This window comes from Pan paniscus, chromosome X (assembly GCF_029289425.2).
Source record: "Pan paniscus chromosome X, NHGRI_mPanPan1-v2.0_pri, whole genome shotgun sequence".
In the NCBI taxonomy this organism is placed as follows: domain Eukaryota; kingdom Metazoa; phylum Chordata; class Mammalia; order Primates; family Hominidae; genus Pan; species Pan paniscus.
The window spans coordinates 154,072,353-154,090,592 of record NC_073272.2 but is presented as its reverse complement, the minus strand read 5'-3'; the positions used below and the strand labels follow the sequence as shown (position 1 = coordinate 154,090,592).

The 18,240-nt window shown below is 48.5% G+C and overlaps 1 protein-coding gene across 5 annotated transcripts in view; it reads left to right on the top strand.

Moving 5' to 3' along the window:
• Nucleotides 1-18,240, top strand: part of MECP2 (methyl-CpG binding protein 2) — a 75,340-nt gene that overhangs the window by 46,585 nt on the left and 10,515 nt on the right. For 2 of the 5 annotated variants that reach the window (XM_034949724.2, XM_063601474.1), the window contains one exon: nucleotides 17,845-18,195. In XM_034949724.2, the coding sequence (XP_034805615.1) occupies nucleotides 17,845-18,195 (351 nt within the window). Of the gene's footprint in view, nucleotides 1-10,532; nucleotides 10,651-14,313; nucleotides 16,474-17,844; nucleotides 18,196-18,240 lie in introns of those variants that run through there. The other 3 variants (XM_055106805.2, XM_063601475.1, XM_063601476.1) reach the window with 3 other exon arrangements.

Genomic DNA, 18,240 nt, shown 5'->3' with positions numbered 1-18,240 from the left:
GCCCCAGTCAGTCCTCTTATTGAGGATTCCGTGCCAGTTCCTGACTCCAGCACACACACGCATGTAGACCGCCCTCCTAGTACCTGGCTCCTTCCCTGTCTCTTCTGCCACTCATTCCCATGGTCGTATCCTGGAGTTGGTCATCACTGGAACTCCACCCACGGAGTTCTAACTTAGCTCTGCCTATGATGAGGACTTACTGTCTTCCCAGCTTGCAGTGTCAACCACTGTTTGATGCCCCTGGGACTCCATTGGTCTTCCCTCCTCTTGTGAACTGTGCCCATCACCAGACGAACTTGTTTTAGAATTTACCATCGTAACTGAGCTCCCTTCAGCTCATACCTCCTCGGCTCCTGCTCAGTCTGTTTCTCCTTTTAGCCAAACTCTCTAAGAGTTCTCTCCACTCATGGGCCCTCTTCCTTGCCTGCTGCTCCTTGCTCAGCTTGCTCCATGAACACTTGCTTTTCCACATTCCATGAAATAATATTAACAGTCATCAGTGGCTGTCACTGCTTCTCAGCCCTTTCCTTGTGTCTCTTCTGGTACCTCATACTCTCCAGGTGGCCATTTCACCTCACATCTTGAACCCCCTCTGGGTTTGGGAGAATTCTCACCTCACGAGTTGATGGGAGGCCTGGCGACCTCTGATTGTAGTCACTGCAAATGCCAGATGCTTATTTGCCTAGCTTCCCTTTCGGTCAGGGCAGCAGTTGGCAAACGGTATCTCAAGGGCCAAGTCCGGCCCACTGCCTGTTTTCGTAAATGAAGCTTTACCAGGACCCAGTTCCACCCCGTCCTTTGTGCGTTGTCCAAGACTGCTCTCCTGTACAACAGCAGGTGGGCTGGTTGTGACAGATACTGTCTGGCCCACAAGGTGGAAAATACTATCTGGCCCCTTACAGAAAGAAATTACCTGAGTTCTACACGAGGGTGTAGGTATGTACCCGGGCCTCTGCCAGTCAGACTCACATGCTAGGAGGAGCAGGGCCAGGCAGGAGAGCCGTGTCTCCTGGCATTGGGGCTGCAGGAAAGACGAGCTCCTAGGCCACAGTGCCAGTGGCCAGTGCTGCTGCCTTGCAGGGTCGCACAGGCAGTGCTGGCTGTTTGGACTGGCTTGGCAGAAGGATTTGAAGTATTGTTCCTAGCCAACTGGACTCAAACCTGTTCCTCCAACCCTCTAGGGATTCTCTTATCACCCAGTAGCCTTTTCCCCCTAGTTTTAAAAATTGCAGTAAAATACACAAAAGATAAAATGTACTGCCTTAACCATTTTTAAGTGTACAATTCTGTGGTATTGAGCACATTTATATTGTGCAACCATCACCACATGCATCTTCAATAGCTTTTCATCAGTCCTTGTCTGCATAAATCAGCTAGAGTTGGTTTCTATTGATTGCCACCAATAATCTTGACAGATATGTCTGATCTTCCTTCTCTGCACTGACTCCTCTTTCTCTGTCTCCTCTGCTGATTCTTTCTCCTCATCACAACTCCAAATAGCAGGGGGAGGGTTGTTTACACTTATATTCAGCACGCCCTCACCCACTCGCCTGGCTCTTCAGACCTCTCCCCTGAACTCCAGATTCATACATCCAGCTGCCCTTTAGGCCTCTAGAAAGCTAAATACCTCAGTATCAAAAACATGAGAAACGGAAGTCAGAGTCCTGGATCTCTCGCCCTTTCGCTGTCCCAGTGCCCATGCCCTTCAGGGATGGCACCTAGACCAGCTCCCTGCGTCCCTGCCTAGACTCTGCAGTAGTCTCACGTGGCAGACCCGGAGGTCACTCTCCTCTCTGGATGCCCTGCGGACACTCCGGTTAGCAGGCAGTGTCCAGCTGTTCCTTCACCTGGCCTCAGCTGCAAGAGCCTCCTCACCCAAGGTCACGCCATTTCCAGGACAGCACCCTGGTGACTGAGCGAGGTAAGGGTACAAGGCCCTTATAGAGCCTTCTCTTTGACTTCTTCCCACCTCCCTTCATGGATGTCAGTTCCTGATGAACATCTTACACCCCAAACCGTGACCCAACATCTGCTTCTGCAGAGCCCCCCTGTGGCATCTTGTGCCCTCCTGCCCCACTCCCTCTACTCTATATCTTCCCATAGTTAGAATGGGCTTTTTTTTTTTTTTTTTTGAGATAAGGTCTCCCTTTGTCACCCAGGCTGGAATGCAATGGCACAGTCACGACTCACTGCAGCCTCAACCTCCTGGGCTCAAGCAGTCCTCCCACCTCAGCCTCCCAAGTAGCTGAGACCACAGGTATGCACCACCACACCTGGCTAATTTTTATATTTTTTGTAGAGACTGGGGTCTCCCTATGTTGCCCAGGCTGGTCTCGAACTCCTGGGCTCAAGCAATCCTCCCGCCTTGGCCTCCCAAAATGCAGGATTACAGGCGTGCACCAGTGTGCCCAGCCTCAGATGGGCTCTTTGAAAAATGTTTATTAGATCAGGTTACTCCCTTGAGAAAAACCCTCTCAGAATAAAACTCGAAGTCCATTACTTGAAAGCAGAGCCAGCTTCATGGGCCTTTGTAACTGCCCATGGGCTTGCTGGAACCCAGGCTTGGTTTAATACTCTACTCTCACCATCTCAAAATTCTTAATTTTTGAACAAGAGGCCCTGCATTTTCATTTTGCACCAGGCTCCACAAATTGTGTAACTGGGCCTGCCTCAGCAGCCACATGGAACATGATCCCTCCTTGCCTATTTGAGCTCATTCTCTACCATTCTCTCCCTTGCTCACCTGGCTCCCACTGCTCTTGCTCTTCCTGGAACTTGCCAAAATGTTGCTAGAGTCAGAGCCTTGGCTCTTGCTGCTCCTCATTGGCTGGACCCCTCTTTACTTGACCTGCTCCCTCACCACTCACTTCCTTCAGATCTGTGTTCAGATTTCGTCTTCTCAGAGAGGCTTTTGGCCCCTGTCCATCTCTCTGAATTTACCTCTGACCTCTCCCCCACCACCACTGCGCTAAGCTGCCTCAGAACTTTGTAGACATTATGTCTGGTCTTCTGATGTTTCCCCCTTGGAAGAATCCCAAGGTGCCTGAAGAATGCTTTCTTTATCCTTGAAGTTGAGTAGGTTGACTAGAGTCTGGCTTGCTATTGAGCATTCTTTATCAAATTGTCCTGGGAACATGGTGTATTCTTTCAGTCTGCAGATGTAGTCGTTGCTGTTTCAGGTCAGCTCTCTTATGGATCTTTGACAGCATCTTCTGTTCCATTTGTTGAGTTCTGTACTTCAGGGACACAAATTCCTTATGTTGGATTGTCTTTGTCTCTCTTCCAATGCTATTAGCTTTGCCGTAATTGGTTTAGCTTTTGTCTTTTTCATCTGCATTCACTTTGTCTAATTTGATTTTCAGCTATGTATATTCTGTTTCTGGCTGTTTTTCTATGTATTTATTAGTTTCATAATGATGTGTTTTGGTCTGCAGTTTGTTTCTCTAGGTTGGAAATTTGTCTTTTCATCTTATTCTGTTTTATCATCCCATCTTTGAACTCTTTTATTGGGAACATGTTCTTATGAAGTTGTGGGGAATTTTTTTCCCTTCCTTGTGTATTCTCTTCTTGGTGGGAGACTTTGCCTTTCTCGTGCCATCTCCCTCCCTGGGCCTCTTTTTTTTCTTCTGGCCATAATATGTTTGCCTAGTTACCATGTCGCTTCTTTTCATCTTGGCTCAGGCTTGGATGGCTCTGCATAGTCGTTCTGTTTGCTTTGAGACAGTGGAGGAATTCTTGGCTCTCTCTTCCCAGTTTCTTGGCATCTTCTCTTGCTGTTTTCCCCTCTGAGCTATCGCGTGCAGGCTTGTTATCTTGTATTCGGAGAGGATTTGCACACTGGAGGGAGCTGCAGCCATGTAGTCTTCAGCCCTATCTGGATTCTTCTCTTTGTTCTAAGAACTGTGTTGGATGTCTTACTAAGGCTCACTCTAGCTGCACGAGGGATGTGTGTGCCATTTCCATGGGGATAGGGGGCACGTCAGTCTCTGGGTGGTTCCATAATCTGTGTATACCTAAGAGCAGTTGCTTCCCACAGAGCTGGGCTGGCTCACTGGGCACTTTGCCATTTCTCCTGCACCTCCCAGCTGGAGTTTCTGGGTCTAAAAGGAAAAAGTGAAGGACTCCCACTTGGTTGCTTCTCTCCAGCTTACTGACTGCAGATTCCCAGGGCGTTGTCCGCTCCCTAGGGTGGTTTCTGGGGGACGGGGCAGGAGCCTGGCTTTGCTGCTGCTTTGTCCTCTGGAGTCTTTTCTCAGACTGCTTTGAATTACAACCCTTTCCTTTGTGTGCTGAAATCTTCCCTTCACACTCTCCTTCCCCGCCTTTCTTTTGTGTCTTATCTTACTAGGACTGGAAGAGGGCAGTTGTGCAGGAGGTCTGCATCTAATTCCCTAATCCATGTGAGAGTGCTCCTGTTGTGTGCTTTGTGACATGATGGTGAGAAATACTCCCTAGAGCAGTGGCTACCAGAAGGAAGCCATCCCCCCCCCCCCCCGCGCACACACACACACACACACACACACACACACACACACACACACACTCCTTCTGGCTGTCCTCAGATGCCTATTCTAGGTAAATGTCAGATTCCAAAGAAAATCCAGTTGAGATCTTTTTTCTTTTTTTGAGACGAGAGTCTTGCTGTGTTGCCCAGGCTGGAGTGCAGTGGCACAATCTCGGCTCACTGTAACCTCCGCCTCCTGGGTTCAAGTGATTCTCCTGCCTCAGCCTCCCAAGTAGCTGGGACTACAGGCACGCACCACCACACCCGGCTAAAATTTTTTTGTATTTTTAGTAGAGACAGGGTTTCACTGTGTTGGCCAGGCTGGTCTCGAACTCCTGACCTCGTGTTCTGCCCGCCTCAGCCTCCCAGAGTGCTGGGATTACAGGCTTGAGCCATCGCGCCCGGCCTCCAGTTGGGATCTTGACTGGAATGACTGGTGTTCAATCATTATAGTTTCCACCTAATTTGTATTTGCACACAGGACAGTTACTAATTTGTTGGTACTTGTTTGATCCCCAGTCCCTAGAGTTGTTTATAGGGTGGAGCTTCAGTCCCTGCTGCTTCCCCTGTGGCAGCAGCTGGAGTCAGGGTGGGGACCCAGGGTGCTGCTGGCAGATTCTTGAGACAGGTAGAATCTCCTCTATATTGGTGTCTCTCTCTGTCCCAGCAGTGCCCAGGAAAACCTGGCCAGCCTGTCACTGACCTCTCCACCCAGGGCACTGGTGGTTCAGGTCCTTCTATTTGCCACCGGCAAACCGTACTTCTGCCAGTCTGGCTCTTAGGCCCAGTTTCTCTGATCTTGCAGATTTTCTTGGGCTCTGCTACGGAATCCTCATACCTCCGGCAGGTCCCTCCTTTGCCCATGTGTTTAACTGTGGTGGAATCGTGTGAGAGCTGCTTCTCTCGCATGGATCCCAGCCACACCACATTCTACAGCGGTTCCTCTGAAGGCATTGATAGAGATATTTCCTCCTGTTTTGCATTTCATTGGTCATTTCAGTAGAATCAGGGTGAAATAAACATGGGGGCTCAGATGTCAGCATTACGAACCAAGTACGTCAGGCAGGCTGATGTGGACTGACCTACACTAGTGAGACGCAAGATGACGAAAACAAGGGCACTCACTCCAAGTTACTGATGAGATGTTTGGATCAAATGAGCCAGTCCTTAAGCAGAGTTCTCTAGTAAAAGAGATCTCCTTTCTGCCCTTTCTTGTTCCCCAAAATGTGTTGCCTTCATGGTGAAAATTTATTTTGGCAGATTTTCTCTTCTTCGATAAAAGCAGCCAACACTTTGTTAAAAGTCTGTGAAACTTATTTACATGAAGTATGCAAAGGTAAGAAAAAAACATTATCAACAAGAAATAGAGAAAGCCAGCAGCTGAGGACAGAAAAGTCATGCACAGTGTCAGTGTCTATGGAAACAGGCCACTTGGACCTTGAGGACTAGGTATTTGGAATTGGAGGTGAGCTTGGCCTGGTGAGTCTCTAACCACTTGTGTGTAGGATCAGTGTGAGAACCCTGCTAGAATGTAGAGGCAAAGATGCAAGGGGAAATCATTGGAGAAGTTACCAGGGAATGATGAGCTAATCTGAAAAAAATACATGTTTCTAAGTTGGGCGTGGTAGCGCATCTGTAGTCCCAGCTACTTGAGAGCCTGAGGCAGGAGGATCGCTTGAGCCCAGCCTGGGCAGCACAGCGAGACCCTATCTCCCTAAAAAAAACTTTTTCGTTGTTTTGTTTTGGGATTTTTTTTTTTCCTGGTCTTTTCTCCCCCTTTTTGTGAATAACGGGATCTCACTATGTTGCCCAGGCAGGTCTCGAACTCCTGGGCCCAAGCAATCCTCCTGCCTCTGCCTTCCTAAGATTACAGGTATGAGCCACTGTGTTAAGCAAAAAAACTTTTTTAAATGAAAATCATTTTTTAAAAGACAGGCTTTCCAGGGGAGGGTATTATTCCACTTATATGAAGTGTCAACAGTAGGCAGATTTGTGGAGACAAATAGATTAGTGGTTACCAGGGGCTGAGAGGAGTGGGAGTGGGGAGCAACTGCTTAATGGGTAAAGGGTTGTCTTTGGAACTAGAGAGTAGTGATGGTCGCATGACATTGTGAATGTACTAAATGCTATTAATGATAAATTTTATGTTATGTGTATTTTACCACAATTAAAAAAAAAAGATCAAATGTCCTCAGAATAGCCAACAACCTTCCACTTGGCTAAATGCCTACTCATTAAACTTGTTGAACTAAATTCCTTTCTGATTGTCATGGTTATTGTGTCCTGGGCTTCAGAGTTTCACATTCAGGTCGGCTTGGTCCAGTCTGTCGTGTATCACTATAGGTCCCCACATTGGCCTCTTCCTCAGACGGACAGCCCATCTATCTGCCGGGGCTCTGTGCCACAGCCAGATAGACTTGCTCTGAGACAGCTGTGTGGGCTCTGAGCACTGGCCAGGCATCACAAAACCTATCTTTATGATTTAGAATAATTGGTGGTCAGCTGCTGTTTTAATGTTTTTTTTTTAATTTAGATATAATTCACATACCATGAAATTTACTCATTTAAAGTGTACAATTCATTCTTCAGTATAATTCATAGGCTCACAGAAAAAATTGTTTAAAAATAAAATGTGCAATTCAGTGTCTTTTAGTACATTCACAGAGTTGTGCAACCATCGCCTCTGTGTCATTCCAGAACACTTTCAGCACCCAAAAGAAACCCCAGACACAGGAGCAGTCACCTCTTATTACCCGCAGCCCCTGGCAACAACTCATCCACTTCCTGTCTCTATGGATTTGCCTATTCTGGACATTTCCTATAAATGGAATTATGCACTATTTGGCCTTTTGTGTCTGGCCTCTTTCACTGAGCGTAATGTCCTCAAGGTTCATCTGCATTGTAGCATGTGTCAGAATTTCTTTCCTTTTTGAGGCTGAATGATATTATATCCTATAGATAATGAGGTTTTGATTATCCACCCATCCCTTGGGAATGTATATTTGGGTTGCCCCCACCATTTGGCTGTTGTAAACTGTGCTGCCATGAACACTGGTGTACGGATATCTGTTTGGTTACTGGTTTTGGTTTTTTGTTTGTTTGTTTTGGTTTTTTGAGACAAGGTCTTGCTCTGTCGCCCAGGCTGGATTACAGTGGCACGATCTCTGCTCACTGCAACCTCCACCTCCCAGGTTCAAGCAATTCTCCTGCCTCAGTCTCCTGAGTAGCTGGGACTACAGGTAGCACTCACCACCATGCCCGGCTAAATTTTTTTGTATTTTTAGTAGAGACAAGGTTTCGCCATATTGGCCAGGCTGGTCTCAAACTCCTGACCTCAGGTGATCCACCCACCTCAGCCTCCCAAAGTGCTGGGATTACAGACGTGAGCCACCGCACCCGGCATAGTTGTGGCTTTTTGAGAGTGTATGGCTAGGAGTAAAATTGCCAGGTCATATGGTAACTCCATGTTTAACATTTGAGAAACTGCCAAACTGTTCTCCACAGCAGGAATTTTTTAACCTGTATGTGGTGGGCTTGTGTTTCGGTTTTCATTTTACACATCTATAAAGATGAGATTTGCCGTATGGCACTGGTTACCTGTATTTGGGGAGGGTTCTGCTTTTGGTTGGCAAGAACTGCATTTTATTTAAGCTTTGCAAAACATAACTGGTTTCTCGCATCTTCTCAAAAGTGGAGGATTAAGAAATGGACTGCGAATTCAGAGCAGGGCAGCTGAACCTCAGGCTCCACCCTTGTAGCCTTCAAGCTGAACCTCATTCTCTCTTGCTCCCTGGAGACCACTGAGACACTCTGCCTGTGCCAGTTTGATTTCTCACATTTTTAAAGGGCCAAAGCTTGTGTCTCAAAGTGCTATAGCCTTTATTGATTCATGCAGAGAAGCCTCCTTGATTCCGTGATTCTGCAGCTAATACTGGAAGTAGAAAGAATTGGAAACACCATGTGGATGACACTTTAGGGTGGAAGCAGCCAGTACAAAGGGGGGCTAATTATTTCCTCTGGTCCCAGACTGTTCACCTGGAGCTGTAGCCACCACCCTGCCCTTAGGTTAACTGCCTCGAGTGGTAGTTTAGCTCTTTGTGCTGTGCCAAGGGATAACTGGAAGTGAAAGGTGCTGAGAAATGCCATCTCCTGAAAGTGGTGAGCATGAGTGAATTTACGAAAGGTTGGGATATTGCTGGGGCTCTGGAAGTTTCTCTGGAGCTCACTCCAGGGGACAGGGAGGGGGCTGGATTCCAATTCAAGTGAAAAATACCTTTCATCTGCCTTGTTCACCTGGCTTTTTTGCCTTTTTGTAAAATCTGAAAACCTCAGGGATTGAGTAGTCTTTCCTTAACTGCAGTTGCCTGGCTGGCCACACCTGCCAGCTGTTGCTTGTACCCCTGTAATTTGCACGGCCTTCCGGGCCTTTCTCACAAGATCACTGCAGACCACATTCATGAGGAAAATGCAGGCAGTTCCTGCCATCAGACCCCTCAGGATGTCATGGTTTGGCCTGAAAACAAGATTCCTGCAACTCTAATTTTCCTTTGCTAGATCAAATGAAGGATTTGATCTAATGTTTGCATTCTAGCAGCAAAATCATTGAATATTTTATTTCTTAAGAGCCTTACTTCATATTTTGTAGGTATTTTAAGATTTTGTAAAGGCCTTTCTGCTTCAACGTGTGATGTGTGCATTCTTAGAAAAAGATCTTGTGTTCTGTAAATCACACAATAAAAACATGAGTTCGTGCAGGAAAAACTGGGGCGGGGTGGATCACTCCAAACTTGTGTGGTGTGGTAACTGGAGCTCACTGATGAAACCATGAACAGTTCTGGCTGAAAGAACCCCACAGTACACTGAGGTCTGTTGGCATCGCCGCCAGCACCGCCCCGGTCCCTTTGTGCGCGCCACCACACCTGGCTAATTTTTTATTTTTAGTAGAGACGGGGTTTCACCATGTTGGTCAGGATGGCCTCGAACTGACCTCGTGATCCGCCCACCTCAGCCTCCCAAAGTGCTGGGATTACAGGTGTGAGCCTCCGTGCCCAGCCTTCAGCTTTTTTTCTTAATGTCTTTGTGTAATATGAAGGCATTCTCTTTAATTGTTAAAAAGCTTGCCTACCACTGCTTCAAAATATTACTGTCAGTTGGCACAGCTTCTGATTATATTGATGTCATCTCCCTTCTTTTAAACATGTTACCATATTGGCACTGTATTTCCCCTAGCCCATTGATCACTTGAGAGTTAGTCATAGTCCTCGTGCTGTTTCACTCCTAAACGTTTAAGCATGCCTTTCCTAAGAGCAGACAGTACAGTTAAGACACTCAGGAAGTTTAGCAATGAGCTAACACAGAACCTTACATTTCTCCACATACCCCATAAATGCCTTTTTTAGAGCCTTTGAGCCTGGAATGCAGAGTCCAGGACTGTGTGTTGTATTCGATTGTGTCATCCCTTCAGTCTCCTTTATCAGAAATGTTCCCCCACCCCCTTGTTTTCTCTCATCATCTTGAGGAGTCCAGACCGTGGTTGCATGGCACGCCCTCTCTGGACTCTTCCTGCTGTCTCCTCACGGTAAGCTTCAGTCTCCTACTCGTGATGCTGGTTCATCTCAGCAGCACTGAGGGGCCTGAGCTCAGTTTGGTCGTGTGTTAAGGTGGTGCCTGCCAGATTTCTCCACAGAAAAGGGCCCCGTACTTTTATTTGCCCTTCAGCCTGTGTATTCCTTCCTTTCTTGCCAGCTTGTGGGTGGCTTCTCTAGCAGCTTCTGTAAGATACTCAGTTTGGCAGTTGTAGTTGTTTCAGCAGGAGAGGTGTCTGCATACCTGACCACCACATGGCTAGAAGTCGATCCATCCTCTGGCGTAACCATCCTCCATGCTACTGTCCCTGGGGCACCGAGGCCCTCCTCAGTGACTTCCTCCACCTCATCTTCCGCCATCTCCAAGCCACCAGTGTCCAACGGACTACTGATATGTCCCAAACTCATCATTTGTTTATTCACCAATTCAGAGCCCACCTTTTTTTCAGCACTGAGCTAGCCTCTCCTTGCTAGAAGCTTACGGTCGAAGGTCTCCAGCCATCAGAAGAAGCACGTGGAGCGCTGCGTCCGTGTTGTGGTTATTCATCCAGCATGTGTTGAGTAAGGGTTGCACCTGTGCCTGGCATTATGCATTAAGCGGGGAGATGGGGGTTGGCACGCACAGTGGGGTGTTCTAAGTACACTGAGGGCTCGGGTGCCCTGGCTGATAGAGCAGGGAGGGAGGCAGGAGCAGGGAAGGTGTCTCAGAAGTGCCATCTTTTTTTTTTTGGGGGGAAGTGGAATCTTGTTCTATCGCCTGGTCTGGAGTGCAATGGCACTATCTCAACTCACTGCAGCCTCCGCCTCCCAGGTTCAAGCGATTCTCATGCCTCAGTCCCCGAGTAGCTGGGACCACAGGCGCACACCACCACACCCGGCAAATATTTTGTATTTTTAGTAGAGGCGGAGTTTTGCCGTGTTGGCCAGGCTGGTCTTAAACTCCTGGCCTCAAGTGATCTGCTCACCTCGGCCTCCTAAGGTGTTGGGATTACAGGCATGAGCCACTGCGCCCGGTCTAGAAGTGCCATCTTAACTGAACCTGAAAGATGAAAGTTCTCCAGATGAACCTGAAAGTTCTCCAAATGAAAAGGTGGGAGGGGGTGACAGGGTTAGGCCCAGAGCCTCTGGTGACATAGGGTGGGCATCATTGGTCACTTTTTCCTCGAGGGAGGGGAGTCACACGGGTGATAGGGTGGGAGCTATAACCATGTTGATAGTGCCGCCTCTGCCCATCTGGCCTGGCATGCCCTGAGCCCTCTGTCCCACCTGTGGAACTCATAAGCCCTGACAGCCCACTCACTCCTGATTCATTATCCACACCCCTGTGCTTCCACTGTGCCTGGAGCAAGCTTTCTTCAGGGGGAAGGGAGGCTGGAACGATGTTGTAGTTACCTATTTGTCCTCCCTTCCAAACTGTGAGTTCTTGGAGGTGGAAGGATGCTGCAGGATCTGGCTCAGGACGAAGGCAGTTGGTGAACAGACACGTGTGTTTTTGACTCACAGTGATCTCAGACAAGTTCCTCTGTCTAGTCGAACTTCTTTTTTTCCATCTGTAACACTCAGGAGTTGAATAGGTGGTTTTTCTGAGGATACTTCAACTGTAAAATGTATGAACTTGTGAACTAGCTATTTAGTTCCCCTCGTAATCAAGATTGTGGGGGGGGGGGTTCTGATTAGAGGGAGGATGAAGAGAGGTGTATGGGGTTTTTTTGTTTTTGTTTTTTGTTTGTTTGTTTGTTTGTTTGTTTTTGAGATGGAGTCTCACTCTGTCACCCAGGCTGGAGTGCAGTGGCACGATTTCGGCTCACTGCAACCTCTGCCTCCCGGGTTCAAGTGATTCTCCTGCCTCAGCCTCCTGAGTAACTGGGATTACAGGCATGCACCACCATGCCCAGCTAATTTTTGTATTTTTAATAGAGATGGGGTTTTCGCCATGTTGGCCAGGCTGGTCTCGAACTCCTGACCTCAGGTGATCCACCTGCCTCGGCCTCCCAAAGTGCTGGGATTATAGGCATGAGCCACCACACCTGGCAGGTTTCTTTGAAAAAGTTTGTGTTTCGGCAAACACCATAAACCCCCTGGGGGACAGCCTTGGGGAGTCACCTGGCACCCTAGCCCAGCCTCCCTCCCTTGGGTCCTGCAGTGAAGGCTTAGTGAGGGTGTGCAAATGCCCAGGTCACCCTGGGACTGGGCAGGCCCTCTGGGCTAAGGGTAAACTCATTTGGAATACCTGTTTTCTATCATTGTTTTTTATTTGTTAAATTTAAAGGGTACAAGTGCAGTTTTGTTGCGTGGATATATTGTATAGTAGTGAAGTCTGAGCTTTCAGTGTAATCATCACCTGAATAGTGGACATTGTACCCGTTAAGTAATGTCTCATCCCTCACCCCCTCCCACCCTTCCCAGTCTCTCCAGTGTCTGCCATTCCTCACTCTGTCCGTGTGCACATGCTATTCAGCTCCTGCTTCTAAGTGAGAACGTACGGTATTTGACTTTCTGTGTCTGAGCTGTGTCACTGAAGACAATGGACTCCAGCTCCATCCACGTTTTTTATCATTTTTACCTGCACTCCACACCCAGCACAATCCAGGCTTCTTTGTGGGTTTTTTGAAATTTGTCTTTAATTATAAAAGTAGCAGCCAGCAAATTAACAAACACCCATGTGCCTTTCATTGCACGGAATTGAAAATCATCATACTATATTTGCTTCAAGTAATTTCCATTAGAAAGAACTAGAATATTACAGTAGAGTTAAAGACCCTTTATTTCCCATCTTCGGTGCTCTTAAAAGTTCATTTAGGGCCAGGCATGGTGGCTCACACCTATAATCCCAGCACTTTGAGAGGCCCAGGTGGGTGGATCACCTGAGGTCAGGAGTTCAAGACCAGCCTGGCCAACATGGCGAAACCCCATCTCTACTAAAAATACAAAAATTAGCTGGGCGTGGTGGCGCGCATCTGTAATCTCAGCTACTCGGGAGGCTGAGGCAGGAGAATCGCTTGAACTCAGGAGGGAGGCAGAGCCTGTATGCAGTAAGCCGAGATTGCGCCACCACACTCCAGCATGGGTGACAGAGCAAGACTCCGTCTCAAAAAAAAAAAAAAAAAAAGAGTTCATTCATTGTACACTTAGAAATAGTTAAAAAGGTAAACTTTGTTTTGTGTATATATATATATATGTATTTTTTTTTGAGACATATATGTGTCTGGTTCGTTCGCCCAGGCAGGAGTGCAGTGGCATGATCAACGGCTCACTGCAGCCTCAACTTCCTAGGCTCAAGTGATCCTCCTGCCTCAGCCTCCCGAGTAGCTAGGATTACAGGCACACACCACCACGCCCAGCTAATTTTTTTTTTTTTTTTTTTTTTGTAGAGACAGGGTTTTGCTATGTTGCCCAGGCTGGTCTCAAACTCCTGAGCTCAAGCGATCCACCTGCCTCACCTCCCAAAGTGCTGGGATTACAAGTGTAAGCCACCACACCTGACCTGTTTTGTATATTTTACCACAATAAAAAGCCTTTAAAACCCCAAGCAGACAGTTCATTTTCATTCAGGCCCAACTCAGAATCTGATCACAGCGGGGTTTCCCCCCTTTCTAGCGAGTAGCTGAAGAACTGTTTTCTCTACTTGATGGTATAACTGTCTCTGTGGGTGTTGCTCCCCCGCTGCTCCAGTGGTTTTGTTTTTGTTTTTGTTTTTTGAGACGGAGTCTTGCGATCTCAGCTCACTGCGACCTCTGCCTCCTGGGTTCAGGCGATTCTTCTCCCTCAGCCTTCCACGTAGCTGTGACTTACAGGCACCTGCCACCACACCCGGCTCATTTTTGTATTTTTAGTAGAGACGGAGTTTCACCATGTTGGCCAGGTTGGGCTCGAACTCCAGACCTCAGGTGATCCACCTGCCTCAGCCTCCCAAAGTGCTGGGATTACAGGTGAGAGCCACTGCACCCAGCCGGCCCCTCAGTCTTTTCCTTCTCAATCAGTGGCACCACCATCTTCCCAGGCTTTGGACATGGTCCCTGACTCACCCCTGCCCCTCACCCCCACACTAATCCACCTGCGAGCTCTGTTGCTTCACCACCTAGACCAGCCCCAAATCCTCAACTGCCCCCACCCTGGGCCACACCTGGACCACTGCTAGAGGCCTCTCATGGGCCCTCCCTGTTTTTCTCTTGCACTCCCCGGGCTTTCTGGCACAAGATGCCCCAGAAGCAGAATCACATATCTCTCCTGGGAGCCAATCTAGTGTGTTTACTGCCCCTGGAGTGTTATTGTTGGCCTTAGAATATGTCCCACTACAGGTTTCGAGAGCACTGTAGTCAAAAGTCATTTGAAATAAATCTTTTCTCTGTGGTATATTGTCAATTTGATATAGAATTAAATTTGTTTCTTTTCTTTTTTCTTTTCTTTTCTTTTTTTTTTTTAAGAGACAGGGTCTCGGCCAGGCGTGGTGTCTCATGCCTGTAATCCCGGCACTTTGGGAAGCCAAGGTGGGTGGATCGCCTGAGGTCAGGAATTCAAGACCAACCTGGCCAGCATGGTGAAACCCCGTCTCTGCTAAAAATACAAAAATTAGCCGGGCGTGATGGCAGGTACCTGTAATCCCAGCTACTCGGGAAGCTGAGGCAGGAGAACGCTTGAACTCAGGAGTCGGAGGTTGCAGTGAGCCGAGATCACGCCATGGCACTCTAGCAAGACTCTGTCTCAAAAAAAAAAAAAAAGAGAGAGAGACAGGGTCTTGCTCTGTCGCTCAGGCTGGAGTGCAGTGATGTAGTCATGGCTCACTGCAGCCTCAGACTCCTGGGCTCAAGTAATCCTCCCGCCTCAGCATCCCAAAGTGCTGGGATTGTAGGCTGAAGCTACCATGCCTGGCCCAAACTCATTTGTTTTTATTTGCATTAAGTGTAATAAGGTTTTGTTACTTTTAGTTTGAATTTTATTTTGGGTAATATAAACATTTACATGATTCAGAAGTCAGAATTACACTGAGGCATGTTCAGCTAGGCCTCACTCCTGTGCCTGTACCCTCACCTTTTTCCCCCTACCCCATGCAGGGAATCAATTTCATTAGTTCCTGGTGTGTCCTTCCTTAATACCCCCGCTTCTTTCTTTGGTAGAATGCAGTAGATACGTTTGCGCTTTGCTCCCTTTGCTTCACAGTGGATCCTGGAAATGACTCCATCGCAGTTCTTAGAGCTCTTGTTTAGTCCCTTTGGATCTGCACAGTACTCCAGTGTGTGGGCGCACCATAAGTTTATTCAGCAAGTGCCCTGGTAATAGGGATCAGGGGTATTGGAAGCCTTTGGCTAGTAAAAATAATGTTGTAGCAAATAACATCATGCATATGTTCTTTGAGATTTCTGGAGGTGTCTCTTTAGCATAGATTTCTAGAAGGCATGCCTTATGTCATGTTTAGGTTTATAGTTTGACCTCATGGTGATTAAGGTATTTGGGAAATGCAAATGAGAGTTTCAAAGAAGCCAGATCTTTCCCATTAGTTCACTGTTTTTCTCTGACATTAGGACCATCCGGGTTCCAGGGAGCAGCCCTGGCATTAGGCAGTGCCATGATGGATTGTGTAGAAGTAGCGATTCCCATCTGTCTGCTTTCTTGGCCCACTCTGCTGGTGGCTCCCCTTCCCTCCCTCCTTTATGGGGAGCTGGGGAGCTGCCTAGGGGTCCATTCTCAAAGGCTGATCTCTGGTGGGCAACAGGCCACACCTAGCTTTCCAGGGTTCTTCGTCATTTCCCATTGAGAGCTGTAAGACTCAGAGACTTGAAAAGGAAGCTCTGGCTGGGCACGGTGGCTCACGCCTGTAATCCCAGCACTTTGGGAGGCTGAGGCGGGTCGATCACCTGAGGTCAGGAGTTCGAGACCAGCCTGCCCAACATGGTGAAACCCCGTCTCCACTAAACATACAAAAATTAGCCTGGCATGGTAGCACACGCCTGTAATCCCAGCTACTCCGGAGGCTGAGGCAGGAGAATAACTTGAACCCGGCAGGCGGAGGTTGCGATGAGCCAATATTATGCCATCGGCAACAGAGCGAAACTCCATCTCAAAAAAAAAAAAAAGGTGAGCTCTGTGCTGGGACAGATTAGGGACCTCTCTTTACAGCAAGAAAGACTGCCCTGTGGGTTGTAGGATGCCTTTGTGTATGCAGTGGCTCTAGGTGACTCTGGCAGCCACACTCTGGGCCCTAAACTTCTGGAGGAAGATACAGGATAGGGAGGAACTCAGGGGTGAGTCATGGTGGGGACAAGACATTCCCTCACTCTAAGACCTTGTCACTAGATTGGAACGTCTCTTGCCTCCCTACACCTGACCTGATGGTTCTGGAGAGATACGTCCTTGCAGCTTCTGAGTCCCAGCACTAAGCAGCCTTCGGTAACTTCCCTACATCATTTGAGTTCTGGTTTCCTAAGGATGCTTGCCAGTGAGTGCCATGGTGCCCTCATTGCACAGTCTGTGCAGTGTAGACAAGAGGGGAAGTCTCTTGGGGTAGACCAGCCGCAAGGCAGTGACTAGCACTGATGTGAACCACATGGGACAGGGGAGTTGTGGGGCTGAGAACACGGAGGGTGGGAGTAGTCATGCTCTTTTCCAGAATGAACTGCTAACGAAGGGACTCGCAGGTGGCTGCTGCTTCTTTCCAAGCTGCCCCTGTTGTTGCAGAGGCTCTGGAGTCCTAGGAGGTTTCACGGTGGCATACTCGACAGAGTACTAGAGCATCATGGCCAGATACTGATGCTGGGGCATGGGGCCTCACGGTGGCCATTTCTGACGAGACCCCACCAGGCCAAAGTGATGTGTAGAGAAGGAGCTGCTTCGGTCACCAGAAAAGAATGGGGAAGCCTCCCACACTAGAATAGGTAGGGTGCTCTTCTGCACCGGCAGGAAGGGGATGTATGGCTCTGCCTGGACCACACCTTTTTCCTTGCTCTTCCCTCCGCATCTGCTGTGGCCGAGGCCATTCCTCATCAGGGAACATGTTGTGTTAGAGGCTCACGCCACCTGGGACCACTTGTCTTATCACCCCCAGGACCCTAGGCGGTAGTTTCCTGTGGCCTGAGTTAGCTGATATTTACATAGTGCCATTGTGCCTTTTCTCCTGTGATGCTCACAGTAAGGATGCCTAGATGGGGTTACCTGTTGTCAAGATAAGGAAACTGAAGCACAGAATGCTGAGGTCATTTGCTGGGTTCATGTTTGGAAAGCGGCAAAGGATTTCAGTGCAGGTTGGCTGGCTCCAAACCTGTGTGTGCTTTCCATGACACTGTACTGTGTGCCTCATTGAGCATTCATTCTAGAAAACCAAAAAGACACCCAAGCCCCGGCCTTCACAAAGGAGACCCCCTCCCCCATTTGGCTCCCTTTCCAGCAGTCGACGGCCTCTTGTCAGCCATCGAGCCCAGAGTCCCTTGAAGTGCGACTCATGCTGGGGTGGTATGCTCAGGAGCCGCAGTGTTTCCGCTCAGAGGAAAGGGCTCTGATTCTCCTGCAGTGCTAGGAGACTTGTGGGTGGCCACAGTGCAGGTCAGGCACACCGGCCAGCACCACCCACAGCCCAAATTCCTAAAGAAATATTTGGGTCCCAGCTTGGCCCAAGTCTCTGTTGTCCTGGGGAAGGACATCAAGATCTGAGTGTATGATGGCCTGGGGCCTTGCATGTGGTGGGGGTCCAAGCCTGCCTCTGCTCACTTGTTCTGCAGACTGGCATGTTCTCTGTGGTACTTACATACTTGTTTAACACTTCAGGGAAGAAAAGTCAGAAGACCAGGACCTCCAGGGCCTCAAGGACAAACCCCTCAAGTTTAAAAAGGTGAAGAAAGATAAGAAAGAAGAGAAAGAGGGCAAGCATGAGCCCGTGCAGCCATCAGCCCACCACTCTGCTGAGCCCGCAGAGGCAGGCAAAGCAGAGACATCAGAAGGGTCGGGCTCCGCCCCGGCTGTGCCGGAAGCTTCTGCCTCCCCCAAACAGCGGCGCTCCATCATCCGTGACCGGGGACCCATGTATGATGACCCCACCCTGCCTGAAGGCTGGACACGGAAGCTTAAGCAAAGGAAATCTGGCCGCTCTGCTGGGAAGTATGATGTGTATTTGATCAAGTAAGTAAGAGCAACTCCTATCTCTACAGGGCAGGGAGGGCAGGG